The sequence below is a fragment of the Patagioenas fasciata genome, chromosome 2, assembly GCF_037038585.1.
Source record: "Patagioenas fasciata isolate bPatFas1 chromosome 2, bPatFas1.hap1, whole genome shotgun sequence".
Taxonomy (NCBI): Eukaryota; Metazoa; Chordata; class Aves; order Columbiformes; family Columbidae; genus Patagioenas; species Patagioenas fasciata.
In genome coordinates, this window is record NC_092521.1 from 163,463,274 (window position 1) to 163,482,304 (window position 19,031).

General features: G+C 39.7%; 1 protein-coding gene across 1 annotated transcript in view; it reads right to left on the reverse strand.

Annotated features, from left to right (window-relative positions):
• Positions 1-9,674: 9,674 nt before the first annotated feature.
• The window catches only part of LOC136097489 (sodium channel protein type 5 subunit alpha-like), a 32,612-nt gene continuing 23,255 nt past the window's right edge, over positions 9,675-19,031 (reverse strand). The window contains exons 19-28 of the mRNA XM_065829861.1: positions 18,062-18,216; positions 17,034-17,207; positions 16,678-16,785; positions 14,988-15,266; positions 14,142-14,195; positions 13,528-13,669; positions 12,836-12,936; positions 12,264-12,538; positions 10,950-10,984; positions 9,675-10,846 (exon numbers count right to left, since the gene is read on the reverse strand). Coding sequence (XP_065685933.1) covers positions 9,675-10,846; positions 10,950-10,984; positions 12,264-12,538; positions 12,836-12,936; positions 13,528-13,669; positions 14,142-14,195; positions 14,988-15,266; positions 16,678-16,785; positions 17,034-17,207; positions 18,062-18,216 — 2,495 coding nt within the window. The remainder of the gene's footprint in view (positions 10,847-10,949; positions 10,985-12,263; positions 12,539-12,835; positions 12,937-13,527; positions 13,670-14,141; positions 14,196-14,987; positions 15,267-16,677; positions 16,786-17,033; positions 17,208-18,061; positions 18,217-19,031) is intronic.

Genomic DNA, 19,031 nt, shown 5'->3' on the forward strand with positions numbered 1-19,031 from the left:
CAGAGGTGGCAGCAGTGCTCACTGATGCATTTTGCAGCAGGGCCCAAAACAGCTATATCTGGTGGCTGTTGTAGTTTCAGTTGTCTTCCCAATTTGTAGCACAGGTTTATCCGGTCCTGCACAGGGCTTTTCCATGGGATTTGATTCTAATTGCACAGACACCCTTAGCTCAGGAGTGAATCACATTTTTCAAGAGCGTAGTAGTGGTCACTCTTGCTTGCTATTAGCAAACATGGTTGCATGAAAGGGAGAGTTTTGGCATCCTCCACTTTAATTAAGCATTTTGATCCTGCGATCAATGCCAACAAACACAGTGTGTGCTATATGATACGTGATCCAGTGAAACACTAAAACTATGCTTTGTTAGTATCATAGCAGGACACACTGGCGAGGCTGCCCTACAGTTGGGTATCAATGGAAATGCTGTCATTGCATTACACACATTTTAGCACCACTTCCTGAATCCAATTATCTGACAAGGTCACTTGTCTCTTCTGGCATTCCCGAGATACACGTGGCAGGGGACAGCTTCTGTGTTGAACCCTGTGATCTCATATCACATCAGACTCACAGTTATTGCTTCAGAATAAAGCTGCAATTTACGCAGTGAGGAGAAACTTTGAAAATATGACTTGAACCTCATGGAAGTAAATGACCTGCCAAAAAGCATGAGCCCGAGGTGAGAACTGCATCATGCCTGTTACTGAGAGACAAACTCTGGACCTTGCTGCTCCAGGGACTCTCTCAACCAACAGTGGGTTTAGCCATTGAGAACTGACAAACCAGAACAAGGGAACAGATTTGAGATCTTCCCCTTGTATTTTTTAGGGGTGGGGGAATGTAGAAATTGTGTGAGGATACATTTGAGGATCACCTACCAGAATGACCTAAAATTTAACTAACCAATGCTGTCCACATCAGGTGTCATGGAGACAACCCAAAAATCAATTTAAGCAGACAACAAGCTCCAAATAGACTTTATTCTAACCAGAGCTGTTTAGCAGAAAACCAATTACAAATGGAATTTATTTAAAATTATTCAGTATTCCAACAATGTTAAAAAAACCCCACAGGTTCAGACACCCGACAGAAGCTCAGTTACTACACAACCGACTCAAATCTCAAGGCATCAGATCCCAAAACTCTAAAGTGATGATTCAAAATACACATCTTCCCACTCTGTGTCGAAGTGAGGACCCTCAAGGGTACTCAGATCACTTACAAGTTCGACAAGGCATCTCAATCCCAAGGGAATGTTCCCTAGATGGCCAGTCTAAGGAGGAGAGTCTTCAACTGCAGACCCACTGCTCCGAGGAAGACCAAATCAACAGGGTTCTCAGGTAGGCTCCATTTATACTCTAGTTGAACCCAAGCTGCGGTCATTTATGGTAGCGGTCCAGAAACTTCTCTCAAACAAGGCATCGCATTGGTCTTTCAACCAAGGGAGCGCACATGACCACAGTAGTCCAACAGCCTACAAGTTTCTGGTGCTTTCAGGTGGAGGGGAGAATGTATCTGCCACATCAAGAAAGATGTTTCCTTTCAAAATTCAGTGTTTATTTAAGGAACAAAATGTGAACTAAGCCAACCATTTCCAAGTCACTAATCTTATGCTGGCCTTGGTTGAATTTTCTCTTTTTAGATATGTGGAAACATACAATAGTTTGATTTCCCCTTTAGGTTAAATTGACATAGGCTGAAGCCACCACCAGAGCAGTAAGCAAGCCTGTTTGCTTCTACTCAGGATGGTGCCAGTGGACATCTGTTTTCTGGGCTGACTCAGGCTCATCCTGGCCCCTCTCACAGCACAGGGTCATTTCCTCCTACCAGGGAGTTTGACACAAGAATAAATTATCAAGGTACTCCATCGCTCACCATGGGTAGGTAGGTCACCTCCTTGAGATCCTGCCTCTCACAGAAGCTCACATTTTACCCAAAATCACCCATTGAACCCATCCAAGGCTTCTTCCAGCTGCTAGTCCTCAAACCATTTTTTTCCTCCCCCCAAAAGTGCACTCAGCTCTCCCACAACTTACCTTGACAGAGCTGAGACACACTTCTCACAGATATTCACCTCTATCCGGAGCAATCAACTCCTCCAATCTTTCCCCAATCCACCTTGCCCCGATCTTTTATACCTTTCAGCTGGCTCCTGATGGCTGAACGGATTAACCCCTTCCCTGCCACATCTGGTAAAGCTTCTGACAGTTGTTTTCTGCTCTTCAGCTCCCAGGAGAGGGAAGATTGGCTGCATACTATCATGGCTATAATGACCACAACAGGCAGCAGCTAGAGTGTTGGTGGGTCAGATACAGGAAGACGCAGAAAAGAGCCAAAAGATTGATTGACGAGAAAAATGCATGTGTGAGATGTTTTAAGAGGTCATTCCACTCACATTACAATAATAAATACAGCGGCAATAGTGAATAAACACCTTCATTGAACAAAACTATCATGTACTAAAAGACTTATTCATGTAGCATTAAAGGTATATCAAGAACCAGTAGCTTGAAGCTGAAGTCAAGCTAATTTAAATGAAAAGGTAGGCTTGTGATTTTAAGGGTGAGGCTAATTAACTCAAACAAATCACCAGGGGGCAGACATTCCCCTTGATGTCTTCAGGTCAAGAGCTGTAACTCCAGCTGAACAACTTGTTTTAGTCAAATGCAGTCCAACACTCACCTGCAAGACATTTATCAGCTTTTGAGCTTGTTTCTCCAGTTTCTTTCAGTGCTAACATGACAGAGCTGTAACATAGTGACCTGCTCTAAGGTCAGTTGGTTTGCACTTGTACTATCCAAAAGCAGAGCCTCTGGATCTGCTTTTCATATCAGCTTGCACAAACCTCAGTTTACTACCTGTCCAACACTCTTCTGCATCTATTTATCTGCAGTTACATTAACATGTGTCCTGCACATGACTTTGTGAGCAGGCCAGCCTGCTGTGCTACACCCTATAACCTCCTGCAAAAGTTACTTTGTATTTTTTGCAGGAAAATCTCTTTCCACCTTCCAGTGTCACTGTCCCAACACACGAGGTCTCAGTTAGGGACCACCTCAATCGACTGGATGGGATAAGCAAGCACATTTTGGATGTCTGGATTAAATCTCTTTCCACCTTCTGGTGTCACTGTCCCAACTCACGAGGTCTCATTTAGGGACCATCTCAATCAACTGGATGGGATGAGCAAGCACATTTTGGATGTCTGGATTTTCTTGTTCTGGAACAACTTGTGCTTTGAGACCAATAGGGTATGGATGACAAAATTTTTATGTGCGTTTTCCAGGTTTTCTCAGTGCTTGAGGCTTGGCCCATAGCCATAGGATCATGGAAAGCTTCTACAGAGAAAATTCACCACATGGGAGCTGCATCCCTCCTATAAACTCTGGAAGAAGGGTGAATGACACAGGCTGTATTCAAAATAAGCATTGCTCAATGATCTGTTTTAACCCTCATGGACATTTGTTCCCATCTCAGCAACAGCCACATCTCTCCTCTCAACTTTCATTTTGCAGGATTAAACAAGCTACGATCCCAGGCTTCTTTCTGAAGCCTTTCTAATCTTCTGTCTATCATGGAAGTCCTTTAATTCTTGTTTGATTTGTATGAATTTTTCTTGAGCATCATTTACAAACGCATTCATGGATGCAGATGTGACCTCATCTGTGCCTGCCCATTGCATTAGTACATCCTGCACTCCATGGACTGTCTCTCAGCTGACAGATCTTCACTCACATTTCTCTATTTAATTAAATCACATTATGCATCACAACTATTCTATTTCAGTAATTTACCCAGCTCTTCACAGTGCTCTGCTTTTTCCATCATCTGGTAGCAAATGTCTCCATCTGGCCCCCAGTAGAGAATTTCACTTTCTGCACTACAGTATTTTGTCTATCAGAATACCTGTAGATAAGGTCTACTATGTTCTTCCTTCTTACTTGTCCCAGAGACAACCCAAAAAGTTCCAAACAGACCAAAAGCCAACAAGCTCCAAACAGACTTTATTCTAACCAGATCTGTTTAGCAGAAATCAACTACAAATGAGGTTCATTCAAAAATATTCAGCACTCCAATAACTTTATACAACACAGGTTCAGATACCAGTTAGGAGTTTAATTACTATATGACTAACTCAAGGAGATCAGATCCCAAAACTCTAGAGTAATGATTCAAAAATACACATCTTCCGACTCTGCGTCAAAGCAAGGACTCTCAAGAGTACTCAGATGATCTCTTACCAGGTTGGCAAGGTGTCTCAGTCCACAGGGAATGTTCCATAGATGGTGTCCCAATCTAATAAGGAGAGTCTTCAACTACACACTCACTGCTCCAAGGAAGATCAACTCAACATGGGTTGCTGCTGGGCTCCATTTAAAAGCTCAGCTGAATCCAAGCTGTGGTCATTTATGGTAGTGGTCCAGAAACTTCTCTCAATCAAGGCATTTCATTGGTCAAGGGCCCTGTCTGTCAACCAAGGGGCATGTGCTTGGCCATAGTGGTCCATCAGCCTAGAAGTTTCTGTTGCTTTTGGGGCAGGGGGAAACAGAGTGCATCTGCCACAGTAGTAAAGAGATTTGAAGCCTATTTTATTCTACTTTCCACTATCTTCCTAGTCTTTCATTATGTCCCCTTCAAAAATGTGTTCCATAGCCATGGAACACAGTTCAGATCAGCAAATCTCTGATTGCTTGAATTTCTTCTTGCTTTCTCATCAAATACAAGTATGATATTTGGGTGGGCTTTTGGGGATTTTTTCTTTCTTTCCTGCTACCTTTCTTGATTCAACAGATTCTCACAAAATCCTTACTGTTAGATTTGCAGTTTTATGTGCCAGTTCTCAACAGTATTTTTGAATAGGGTAGCCCCTATTCTGGCCCCTGACTCCATTGCTTTAATTCCTATTTGTGTTCATCTGTGGATGGACTCAAATTTCTGTTTCATATTCCTATTCATGGTCAAATTCTCTTTGAAAATTATCACTCATTTCATTTTCTGAACTATAAACTGCAGCTTTCTTTTAGCACAACCCTTTATCCCACTCTCTCTAAGCTCTCTGATTGCTGCTAATATTCCTTTTTAAGGCAGTTATTTATTTCTTTAGGTTTTGATCTCTGCAGTTGAGATAAACGCCCCAACTTTTTTTGCACTTTGACTATGTCATTTTGATATAAAACCACTAGGAGGAAGCATTCAACAAGTTTCACTGTCCTGTTGCAGATCTCAGCCTTAATTTTATGAGGTTTAGAGAGTTGTGAGCAGGAGCCAAGGATCACAGATCCCCTTGACAGTGCCATGCAACATAATCCCTTGAAGAAACAAGTAACTACTCACCTTTTGGCAAGACTGGCTCCTCTGCCTCTGCTGCAATGTCACTTCATGACTCCATTCTCCGAAGAATACAAGCAACTTCTATTTTCCAGGGTAATGTTTTTCCTGACTATTCTGTTTGTCCTTTAAGCATTTTTCTCCCTAATTTTTATTTTCCCACCTGCTTTATTTTCTGAGAGTTATGATGCATCCTCTCAGCTGTTATTTCTAGGCTGCACAAACTAAACTTGAATCTCTTTTCGTAATATACATCGTTATTCATTCTAGTACTGCATCTCTGCACTTGATCCAGTTTTAATTCACAACTGTTGAACTGCAAAGATATCTGGCAAATGAGAGGAAAATCTTCTCTTTGCTTTAAAGTGCAATAGGGGTTTCGTACCACACAGCTCCATTGATTTGACCAAGAGCTGAAAAACACTGAAGTAAATTATCAGCATGGTACCATTGATAATTATAATCTCAGTGGTAAAGTCATGCTAGCTTATGCTTTTTGCTGAAAAAAATAGCTTTTTATTGGTTAATTCCACATAGTCCTTTTAAAAACTTTTTTCTTTAAATCTTTTGACTGGTGTGCAAATATTCCAGGCATTTCAATTACTTTGATTTCCTGTGAAAAATATGTGTGCTTTAGGTAGTGAAATCAAACCTACTAAAGAGTGATACCATTGTTCTGATATTCTCATATCTTTCATTTCTATATTTGTTGTGCTACATCATTATCAAAGGAACAGATAAAAACATAACCTTATTGAGCTGGTGTTGCTCATGGGCTGTCAGAGAGAAGAGCTCTCAGCCTTCATGGTTGTGTTGTCTCTATCAATAACCTCTTTAAAAATGCAACACTTTGGGGTAAAATTTGTAAGTGATGCATAGATTATGGAAGAGGCAATGAAGAGAGCGGGCTGTTAATGCAATTAATAGTGGTTAAAAGGAGGTTGACACATAAAACTTTTTTCAGGAAAACCAAAAAGGGCAATAATACATCTGGAAACAAGACTGTAGGCCACTCAGCCATCACAAGAAACTAGGATTTTAGTATGGACATTGGTAGGATCAGTAGCTAGCAGGACTAGGGCAGTGATCATCCCCCTGTGCTCGGTGCTGGTGAGGCCACACCTCAAATCCCATGTTCAGTTTTGGGGCCTTCACAGCAAGAAAGACACTGAGGTGCAAGAGAGAGTTCAGAGAAGAGCAATGGAGCTAGTGAAGAGTCTGGAGCACAAGTGTGATGGAAGCAGCTGAGGGACCTGGGGGCTTCAGCCAGGAGAACAGGAGCTGAGGGGAGACCTTCTGATCTCTGAACTGCCCGAAAGGAGGTTGGAGCATGGAGGGGGTTGGACTCTTCTCTCAAATAACAGATGATAGAATGAGAGGAAATGACATCAAGTTACACCAGGAGAGTTTAGATTGTATATTAGGAAAAAGTTCTTCCCAGAAAGCACTGTCAGGCACTGGAACAGGCTGCCCAGGGCAGTGGTAGAGTCACCATAAAATATGTGTAGATGAGGTTCTTAGGGGGATGGTTTTGTGATGGACTTGATGTTGTTAGGTTAACAGTTGGACTTGATGATCTTGAAGGTCTTTTCCAACCAAAAATGGTTCTATGTTTCTAAAATTAAGAGGGTTTAGAGGAGAACCAGAGGGATTAAAGAACATGCCAAGAGGCTTAGCTTCACCGAAACAGTAACACCTTTACTTAGAAGGGTTTCTTCAGAAAGCAAAATTCACCCTGGGGAGTACTTGTCATTTTTTGCACCAATAAACAGTTCACTGAAGGTACTAAATGGTCTTTTGCATTCATTCTCCTATACTGATACAGCTCTGAGTCATCTTCAGGATGGCCTTCCCAGGCAGATGGACTTCAGAAAGCCTTGTATGTATCTGACTCTCAATTAACTATTCTTACAATCAAAAATACCCTGTCCTGGCACACAAACTGGTAAAAACGAGTTGCATAACCTTTAGGTATGGATGTGTTTAAATACATAATCTCTCAAGAGGGTGCTCCGTGCACACCCAGATTGATGAGAATCGCTTGTGTGGCCCATTACTTCTTCTTGATGGACCCTACACATCATGAGAAGCAGACCTTGGGCAGGCTGGACCTGGGAAACACCATCTCACAACTGCCATGTAGTCAATTTGTAAGTTGTGGTGAGTGACAAACTGGGTGTTTCAAAAATCATTTTAGCTATGAAAAGCCATTTAACTTTATTAATTATTTTTAGTTATTAGTTTTATTTTTTAATCTGAAGGAATAGAGTGCCCTGGGTTGCAACGGCACAGAGCTGTTGACTTCTCTGGTATAAAGCAGATTGACTACGCATCTATCTTAAAATTTGAGGGAGTATTAGTCAAAACTAATAAAAAATGGCTATGAAAAGCTAAGAGAATGCCACATAGGAAATTAAAATGTAAAGGTATTATAAATGTTATTTATTTGCAGCCATTGTTCAGACAGTATTAACTGAAAACAGTCTCATTATTAAGGTGTAATTTACTATTCACAATAAAAGAGAATTTCTGTCCAAAGAGCTCACAATCTGAAGAGGTGAAAAAAACAGAAGAGGAAAATGGCACAAGACAGGACATACAACTGCAACTGTAGAGCAAGGGTGTTGAAGAGAGGAGTTGCAAGCAGAGGGTACAGCAGGTCACCCTCAGTTGCAAAATCCATTTTCCTTTCTGTGTGAAATCAGCACGGAGGGGAAATCACACACGAGCCATGACAGAACCTGCCAACCCCAACAGCGATCACAAAGCTACAACCTTGCAACAAAGAAAAACATAGAGCATCTTATGCTGACTTGCATGTCACATGTTTGAAGATAAATAAGAAATTAAAATGTCAAAGGTAATTTATGACTGTGTCTGGTGCGTGACAGAGGATAACACAACATCGTTAGATAGTAAAGTGCATCAGCTGAAAGCATCTCCAAAATACTGGTACAAAGGTCAAAAGATGGAGTGTTGTTTGGGCATGTGTTTTTCTGAGAGGAACCCCAAGATAGTAAGGACACGAAGAAAGATAAAGACCTTTATGAGGAAAATGTGATGAAAAGAACGAGAGAGCATGTGCACATGTAGCTTCATGAGAATTAGAGTTTATGATTACATCCTTAGTCTTACATTAACCCCAAATGTTTCAACCCAGATATCCTAACTCTCCACATTTGGTTTCTTCTAATCTTTGCAGTATAAAGAAAACTGGTCCTCCCCTCAGAGAAGCACAGGCAGAAGGGGGAAAGGCTCCTACCACTGATGGGACACATCTCTCTTAAGTCAAGGCCTCACTCCATGGCCATGGATGACGTTCACCACCATGACCAAGGGCAGCTCTGATGGGGCTCTCCAGCTTGGGTTTCTGATGTGTAAGGGAGTCATTGAAGTGATGCTGCCAATTTTCCCACAGTGGGAATACTTATTTGTGTCTCTCTTCCCTACCACAACTGGAGGAATGAACTTGAGTACAAAACATAACCGTTGTGTGAAGTTTGAGGAAGATATGTAATAAACACTGTTGTTTATGGAGTGACTGATAGACACACGGCATGGTTGCCTTTGCCTCTCTGCCAGAGGAAACCAGATTAAAAAAAAATAATCCTCATGGACAAAATAGAAAGCAAGATTTTGCTTATTTGAGTAAAACCTCTGGAATACTGAGAGTTGTATTTATTATTTCATTAAACTACAGTAACACAACTACAATAGCATACATGCCATGACTTATTCTGTAAATCGACCATATCGGAAGAAGTCCACTACACTGTGGCATATCTGTGGATCATGCAGTGGCTATGTTTGTGGTACATCAGTACTCAAAACATTAAAAAAAATCAGCAGCCATTTGCTTAACAGATTTATAATGAGATTATCAGTTAGGAATGGAGTAACAGTAAATTTTAGCTCCTTTCCCTTCATCAGTTTATCTTAACATTGACATTCTTTCCTATTCTCTGGTAGATCTGTTGTCACTTGGACTTTTCTCCACTTCTTGCACCAGGGATAATGTCAGCAGATGTTACCTATCACTGCTGTGAACACACAGCAGCACCCAGGTACCATGGGACCCGCTTTGCATTGGGGTGCCCTTGGTCAAAACAGATCCAAAACCTTTCATAGCTTTTGTCTCTGCACATGTAAATATTGAACAAAACTGAATATAGAAGAGTCAAAGATTACAATTTAGCAGCTACCACAGTGATCATGCCTGACTGTGGCTAACTGATCATGATCAACAAACTTTGTTTAGTAGGGAGGCTGCCTCAGCTGACATGAATTTTCAACATCAGTTTCTGTGAACATTTTAAAATATTCTTTATAACATTGTCACTGATGAACTATTTAGCATCTGAAGATTGCTGATTACCTGTAATTTCTTCATTCTCAACCATGAGATTGCCACTACTGGCTCTTGTGACACTATCATATGATGGAGGAATGGATACTGAGGACAAAGTGTCAGACTTGTCAGGACTCTTATCATACTTTTTACCCATCATAGATGCAATAAGTCCTTCCTTTTCTGGAGCAGCATCTCGAAGAGTGTCAATACTGCAAGTTCTGTGATGGTGCAGGTAAGAAGCCTGCTTTACACAGCGCAGGAGCAAATGACTCCTGTAGGCACGCTGGATGACAGTGGCAGAAGCTTCCTCTTGTCTGTGTCTGAGTGTAGTAGAGATTGGCTCATAGGAATTTTTGGATGGATTGGCAGCCATGAACTTCTCCTCCATTTGTACTTTCAGAGCATCCATCTCCCCAGAATCTCCTAACACTCGTTTGGTAAAAGCAAACAAGATATCCAGGCAGTGGATCCTGTCTCCGCTGACCATAGGCAGGTCCATTGCTATGAGTTCAACTTTGTTTGGCTTTGGTACCCGTAAAGGTTCAGCCAGAGCATCTGCAAAGTCCGAAAGCGCAGAGAAAGTTATAAACTGAGTTGCCTCAGGATCAAACTTCTCCCAGATTTCATAAAATATGTCAAAGTCATCTTCCCCTAAAGGTTCTGTACTTTCCTCAGTAGCAACATTGAAGTTCTCCAGAATAACAGCTATGTACATATTTACAACAATGAGAAATGATATGATGATATAACTTACAAAATAAATAATACCTATGGCAGGTTTACCACATTCACCTATAGTACCATTTAGGTTTGGATCACAGTATGGTGGCCCAGTGTTTAAAATAGGACTGAGAAGACCATCCCAGCCAGCTGACGTGGTGATTTGGAAGAGACAGAGCATGCTGTTAGCAAAGGTCTGAAAGTTGAACATATCGTCAATGCCAGCTTCCATCTTCACGTAGGCAAAGTTAGCCATGCCGAAAATAGAATAAATGAACATGATCAGAAAAAGCAAGAGGCCAATGTTAAATAGAGCAGGTAGGGACATCATTAATGCAAAAAGCAGAGTTCGAATTCCTTTGGCAGCCCGGATGAGTCTCAGTATTCGTCCAATCCGAGCCAAGCGAATGACCCTGAAGAGTGTAGGTGGTAGGAAATGTTCAAATGCTTTACCAATGCCAGCAAGCAGTAAGGCTAAAATGAAAAAGATAACAACTGGTTAGAATATCACATTTCTGTTTAACTAGTAGTAGGACTATAGTATCTGTACAGATGAAAAATTTCTGATGTGAGTCTGCTAAGACCCTAGCAGAATAACCTTTAATAGAATTTAAAGCTCAAAAATGAGCTGTAGAAATCAGCAATTACAAACCACGTTCTTCAGCCACCAGAAGATAGGACCCATTGCACTAAGAATGGCAAGCATCTTTCTGTGCTGTTTTCAACTTCAAATATCCATATCAATCAAGACTTGTTGACTTGTTTTCTTTGACAATGGTTGCATGAATACTTCAGTGAGTGTAGGTTGTGTATTTACCTTCTAAATTTGACTTCAAATACTAACACTGCAAAACCAAACTAAGAAAACAAGATATAATAACAGTCTCATGGTCATAATTTAAGTAGTATAGTCAAGAGATGTATGTAAAACCGGTGACGAACATAGAAGTTTTGCATGCCACTGTACAATGGCATTTAGTTCATCCAGGGACATAGCTACACTTGGGTGTCATTTTATCATTATTTTGCATAAAAAAAATCACAGATCTAGTAGCACTAGAAGAGAATTGGCTTTTCTAGGTTTAGATGTTTTGATACATTTTTCTGGATATCCACTACAGGAACTTAATTTCTCAAGGAAGAGCTATAATCTCACTGCCACCAAAATGTAACTCAAGCTGGAGAAACAAAATACTTTTCTTCACCCAAATGCCTTCTGCTATTTTGGCAGTACTGGCCCTAGGAAAGGTTAAATTGCCAGGAGAGCTCTATTCCATTCTTCCTTTGCACTCCCTTCAAAGAAAAGCTAACACATTGGTGGTGGTGTTTTCTATTTTGTCACACCCTTATTTTCAATCAGCTGTGCCTGTGTTTCCAGGAACTGAATTCTACAGCCTATAATCTAATTCCAGCCTTCATATTCTCTCTATATTTCAATTCACTGTTACAAACACAGATGACAAAACCCAGCAATTTTCATCTGATTGAAGATTTCTTAGTTGCCCCTAAACTTGTAACAATGGAAATTATCACATAATGTGGCAGTGGTATGATGGGTTATTAATTCTGTCTTTCAGACTAGAAAAATACAACCTAAAGAACCATTATAAAACATTTTACTTAACATAGTCTACATTTAAAAAATATATATTTCTATCAAAAGAATATAGTAAATATTTTTTAAATCTTATTTAATATTATTTTAATAATATGGAGAGGTTTTAGATCATGTAGTTTTCCTCAACAATTTATAGTATTATGATTTCCAGTTCAACATTCATTTGCAGCTACAAAATTTTATCTATTTTTTTTTTTTCCTGACAAGAATAATAATTTACTAAAGAATACACCAAACCAATTTTACTTACCAATAAGTGACATGATCACAACAACTAAGTCAAATATGTTCCAGGCATTTGAGAAGTAGTACTGCCGCAGAGCCACCAATTTCAGTACACATTCCGCAGTAAAAACAGTAACGAAGAGTATATTGATTTTGTTAAGGACTTCAGTCTTTGTGAGACTTTGGTCATAGGTTTCTACCATCATGGAGACCATGTTAAGGCAGATGAGAACCATGATGACAATATCAAAGGCTTGGCATGTTACAATGTCAAAAAGGAACCCTTGGTATCTGTTCTAGAGGAAAAAAGAAACACATCTAGTATCAGTTATAGAAGTGGGGAGTACTCATCTGTACATGTTTCCATCAGCTCCAATTTTTATGGTGAAAAGATATTCAACTATAATGAAGTCATAGGAGTTTAAGAAAGACAGAATATAAAAATGACATTAAAAATGCCTTCAGAGCACTAAGCATCAATGTGAAGACAGTATAAATATTTCGTATGCAATATGTAATCATATGCACTTTTCAGTAAATTAAATTGCACTTTTGGAAGGCATTTTCTCTTTGAAGAACTCAGACAGTTTTACCAGTGGTCTTGGAATAGGTTTTTGAGGTTTTTTGGATCCCAATTTTTTCATTGCACTGTAGTATTTTCTCTGTTCTTCTGTCATAAAGATGTCTTCCCCACCTAAGTATATAAAGAAATGTCACTTATTTGGTGAGAAAGCAACACTATTGCACTAAAGCAACACTCCTTGCTGTTCACATCTTACTAGCACTAGCCCTTTTCGTAATTTGTATCCAAAAAACCAGAGTGGCACAAACCATAAATTCACAGACAAAAGTCCTGGCTAGCTCAGAAAGCAAAAAATAAAGGATCTAGTGAAAACCTGGATAGGAACAACGCTTTCCCTGGCTTCCCACCTCCTGTTCTTGTTGAATATTCAAAATACTCATCAGAGCATCCATCCCAAAGCATTTTCTAAGTAATGAGTCTCATGCTGTGCTTAGTGCCAAAAAAACCAAGGAACAAAATTGTAAGCGGCTGCAGAGAAGTCATCATTGCCTTTGAAATGCTGGGAATGAGCTGGGTATTCAGGTTACAGGAGAAAAGAAAGGAGGAAGAACTTCACCCTGGGTGTTACTTCTGCTGATTTAATTACTAATGCTCTTGTAAATGCCAATAGAAATTTTAGATTCTGTGCACAGCAAGGACCATGTTCTGTAGAGACAGCATTGCTTGAGTTACAGTGGGTGCCATGGAGCACAACCAATATACTTATCTTTTTCTTTTGTTGATTGAAATTGTCAATAATAACACCAACAAAGAGATTCAGGGTAAAGAAAGATCCGAAGATGATGAAGTTCACGAAGTAGAGATACATAAACACATTGTGCTCCATTTGCGGCTGCTCATCTTTCTTCAGGGAGGAGAAGCAACACAAAAAATTATCAGCAACAACATGGGTCCAATTTAGAGTAATATTCATATTGTAAATCACTTCACAAATTGATTCCAGGGGATTTACAGCTCTTCTGCTAATTCTGACAAAATAGGTGTATTTTAACACAACCAATAATGAATAACACAAAATATTATATGTATACCAGATCTCCGTCAACGATACAGGGCACTTGTAGGTGAATTCACATGGAGACCTTACACTAGACATAACTGCATTTAGGTGAGTGGATCTGGAGTTGAATCCCACTCCGTATTACAACAGATTAGGATACTATGAGTCACTCACAAAAGAAATGTTTACATCGCCTGATAAAAATAATTACTGGAAAGATTTCCACAAACAGCACTTATAAAAGTGCAAAAATCATAATGCTTTTGTAGAAAGCAATAGCATTAACAAAAAATATGGTTTGAAGATAGCGACTGACCTCTCGTGAATCTACTGCAGCATACATGATGTCCATCCATCCTTTAAAAGTTGCCTAGAATGAGAGATTATGGAAAATGTGTTGAAATTTCAGGGTAAAATCACAGAATCACAGACTGTTAGGGATTGGAAGGGACCTCGAAAGCTCATCCAGTGCAATCCCCCCGCCGGAGCAGGAACACCCAGCTGAGGTTCCACAGGAAGGTGTCCAGGCGGGTTTGAATGTCTGCAGAGAAGGAGACTCCACAACCTCCCTGGGCAGCCTGGGCCAGGCTCTGCCACCCTCACTGAGAAGTTTCTTCTCAAATTTAAATTGAACCTCCCGTGTTCCAGTTTATACCCATTCTGTCTTCACATCATTTGCAATATCCAAATGACACTGGCTGGAGTAAGAGCCTTTGGTATGGTCACACACACTGCACCAAGCTCTGACTTCAGGTAAACATGCCCCTGCTGCATGTCTGGCATTCTCAGCCTCATCAAGATGTGGAAACTTGCTAAGGTGGGACAGAATATATTGCCCTAGGATGCTGACAGGGCAAACCTTCACTAGCATGACTCCTGAAGGCCTTACAACCCTTACGGCTGAAAAAAAAAATCTCTATTACACAAGATTAGTTTGGTATTTTCCCCAGATTTTCATCTGAGACTGACTCCAGCACTCAAACTCATGAAGCTGCTGGAGGCTGAAACAGCACTTGTCCACCTGGAAAATCACAGTGGGATCTAATTTGTCCCCGTATTTCCATACTGGTCTTTTCCATCACCCACAGAGATGAGTTGGGAGCTGACAGGAAGTCAAACCCATCTGACGTGGTGCTGGCTAGTGAAGGCGAGCAGCACTTACCACCTGAAGAAGAGCCAGGTAGCCAGAGCCAACATTATCAAAGTTGACTTTAACATTGACCCAGAATATTTTTCCTGAGGTATTAGACTTTTTACAGTCCATTATGTCATTGATTGAATCATCTAATACTGAATCTTCTTCTGTCAGATTGACACATTTCCCAAACTTCCCAGCAAAGAGGTTCACTCCCATGATGCTGAAGATGAGCCAGAAGATGAGGCAGACAAGCAGAACATTCATGATGGAAGGGATGGCTCCCACGAGAGCATTGACAACCACCTTGGATGAAATGGGAGAGGAAAAATACGCTTAAACAAAGATGACCTCAAGCTTCTGCTGCAATAAGCAGTCATTTAGTCATCTCAGCAAAAATAAACCAAATGTTTTCCATGTAAATACTAGTCACAGCTGGCATGGGTATCTTGAACAAAGATTCGAAGGTATCTCTTAGACTTTCAAAGGAATAGTTGGTATTTTGGGGCCACTGTGAGACACTACCACATAAGTATACTACAGCGTGAGTCCCTCCTCTTCTGATGACTATCCATGGGTTTTGGAGTGGGGGATGTCCTGTTTGTGTGTTTCAAACTTTTATAACATAAAATTTCTGGACAATTTGTCCATAAGCACTAGTGCAGAGGATTGGATTATTAAGACTGTAGAAAGTAGTTTTTAAAAGGACCAGTAACAACTCTCCTCTAGTATTTTGCTAGATCTATTATTTTTAGTCGATTATGATTGTGTTTGGGGGTCTATAACCATGAGCTGAGTATTTTTCTGTGCTAGGTGCTGAACAATCACAGAAAATGTCCATGTAGGTTTTAAGTGCATGCTAAGACATGACAGATTGCTTCATAACATGGGGCAGGGAATGGAAACAATGAGAAAATAACTTTGAGTTTCACAGTGAAGATGGTGAACTCAGCAGTCAGGTTGCAGAGAAGAACTTGATGGACCAGAAGAAAAATGAAAGAGCTTTGTGAAGGCCACAAACATTCTCTACAGCAAGACCGAAAGTAAAATTGTACTTGTTTCAAAACTGATTCCAGGCACAGAAATTTTGACATTAAATTAATAAACAGAATGTATTAATTTCTCTCCACCTTCACAGTGACGAGGATGTGATTTGTAATTACAGTCACATCCAGCAGTTTCACGCTGTTCCAGATGCTGCTTTGATGGAAAAAGGCAGCAAATATTCTAGAGATAAACACTCCTGCTCTTTGAAATAAAATGTCTATTTGGAAATATAATTTGAACAAAGTACCTCTTAACAGTCTAACACCTTTGTAAATCAATCCAGTAGAAACTTGCAAAATGGAGGTGATTCTTTCCTTTGAGTTAGCTTGACATCAGATTTCAAAAATGAGAATTGTGCTCACAGTAAAAATAGAGAATAAATACTACCTCAGTGAGACAGGAACACAAGAATGACTGAGCAGGAGCAGAACAAAGTTCTACCTAGTCTAATTTTAGGTTCAATAGCACTAGGATTGATCACTCGAGGAAAGTCTATAAGTAACAGCCAAGTACAGAAGAGTGCAGCAAAGGTGCCTTTTCAAAATTAATTTTATAAGTCCTAAACTGAACTTGAGATAGACCTGTGAACTTCATAAAGACACAGTCATGGGCTATGAAACTATTACACGCTAATTAGTACTGGCAGGGTTTAATTCGTAGTCAGTCTTACCCTCATCCCCTCGAATCGTGACAATGCTCTTAAGGGTCTCAGAGCTCGGAGAGTCCTAAGAGATTTCACGGCCTCAAATGTACTGCCTAAGAGGTTTATTAAAGAGGCCTGAATGGGAAGACAAAAGAAAGTATTAGCAACATTCTGACATATTTTTCCTTTACTGCTGTTAAAAAAAAAGAACTAACAAAACACCCACATCTACCCATATTTTCAATGCCTGGAGTGCAATTTCCTGAGACCATAATTTAAGGAGTGAGAATACTGTCTTATCTTCATATCCAGAAAACAGTCAGTGATTCTGCTACTGCCTCCTGTGTCAGGAGTCACATAGAAATGCCAAAGGCAGAACTTACAGCCACAATAAAGAAATCCAGCCAGCACCAGACATTGGTGAAATACTTTTTGAAGCCATAAGCCACCCATTTCAGGAGCATCTCCAGAACAAAGATGAAAGTGAACAGTTTGTCAAGAAATGCCAATATCATTTTAATTCTTTTCCTCTCATTTATGTGGATGTCTTCAAACGCCTGAAATCATAATATATAGATAAATGGCAAAAGTTAGAGATGAGCTTTTTAAAATGAAAGTTTATCATCATTAAGACCTCTTAATTATTTGATATGTGTTTTACACAGATCTAAACCTGGGCTTTTACTCAAATCTATGTCAGCTGATAAAACTGTAATTCTCCTCGTCCCTTCTCTTTCTTTTTCTGTGTCTAGTACACCCCATGGACACACGCATCATACACACCTAGGAGGAGAGTATAAACTTAGAATCACAGAATAGTTTGGGTTGGAAGGGATCTCCCAAGCTCATCCAGTGCCACCCCTGCCATGAGCAGGGACATCTTCACCAGCTCAGGTTGCTCAGAGCCCTGTCCAGCCTGGCCTGGGATGTCTCCAGGGATGGTTCATCCACCACCTCTCTGGGCAACCTGGGCCAGGCTCTCACCACCCTCAGTGTAAAAAATTTCTTCTTGAAATGAATTTCTAAAAATATACTTTGAAGAGGACCAAGTACTATTTTTTTTAAGTATTAAGAGTAGTTTATTTGTATTAATCACAAAAAATCTACCTCAAACTGTGAAAGAACTTCCAGAGAAAGCCAGAAATACCCAGTATACGGTCAGAATAAAAATGGATTCTGAGAACTGCATATTTTAAACATTTTTCACTCTCTCTCATCATTTGAAATAATATGAACAATAAATTTGCATTAATTACAGTAGTGAAAAAATGACTGCTATCTGAAGCCTCTTCTTTTTTCTCCTGTTGAGTTCAAAGGTATTCACTATGTCTTCTGCTAAAAACGACTTATCTGAGTGCAAAATAAAGCTAAAATGCTTCTAAATAAATAGATAAAATTGCGCTACACTAACCAGGGCTCCACTGCTCAGAAGAATCATGAATATAATAAAGGATTCAAACCAGGAGTGTTCAACAATCTGGTAACAGGTTTTTCTCAGATTCCACCATGTTTCTCCTCCAAACTTTATGGCACTTCCCACATAACAATGAAAGTATCGAACACAAGCTGGAAATGAGACACAACAATGAAAGTATGGAATGAATGTACATGCAGATGAAGGGTTGCTCAAGAGACTTCTTGCAAACCGCATCGTTGTTTTTTTTAAATGTCTTGCCATGAGAAAATAAAGCAAAGCAAAACAAAACAAACAAAAAACAAAAACAAAACCTCAAAATATTTAATTTTGTTTGTTTGTCTTGTAAGTCTTATTTTTATACATATGAAGTAGGTAGAGGCCCTTTGGACAACTTTCCATTGTTTCAAGATATTTCTGAGACACTGGACTCACAAAACTCCAGGACCATGGGAAGAGACTTGATGCTACAAAAGCTTTTCTCAGTTTCTGCACGGTTTGGAGAGCACAGACAAGATACCCTGGAACAAAAAGTCTTGGAGACAGAGAAGGTAAACTGTTGCTTTCAATACTGCAGAATTATATCCTGCCTTGCAGGGCATATTCATTTATTTATTTGCTTCTGAAAGTATGGAGTTACTGATTTAATATCATATAACCTGAAAGAATGTTATATTCTAGCCAACACATAGGGACCATGAAATAAGACATCTCCTTTCAAGCTCACCAAATTACTTCTTAAAACAGGCCATGACATCAGGACCACCTAACATTTCCTGACCACCTCGTTACAAAACCTTGGCGTTTATTACTTATTAATTTTGCCAAAACATTTTGCTAATATTTTCCTTGATGTGTGCTCTATGCTAATTCATGTTTCCATTATAGCAAAAATTTCAATCAGAAGGCTTCTGTCATTTCCAAGAGTGAAAAAAATAATGTATGTATGTCATATATATATATATAT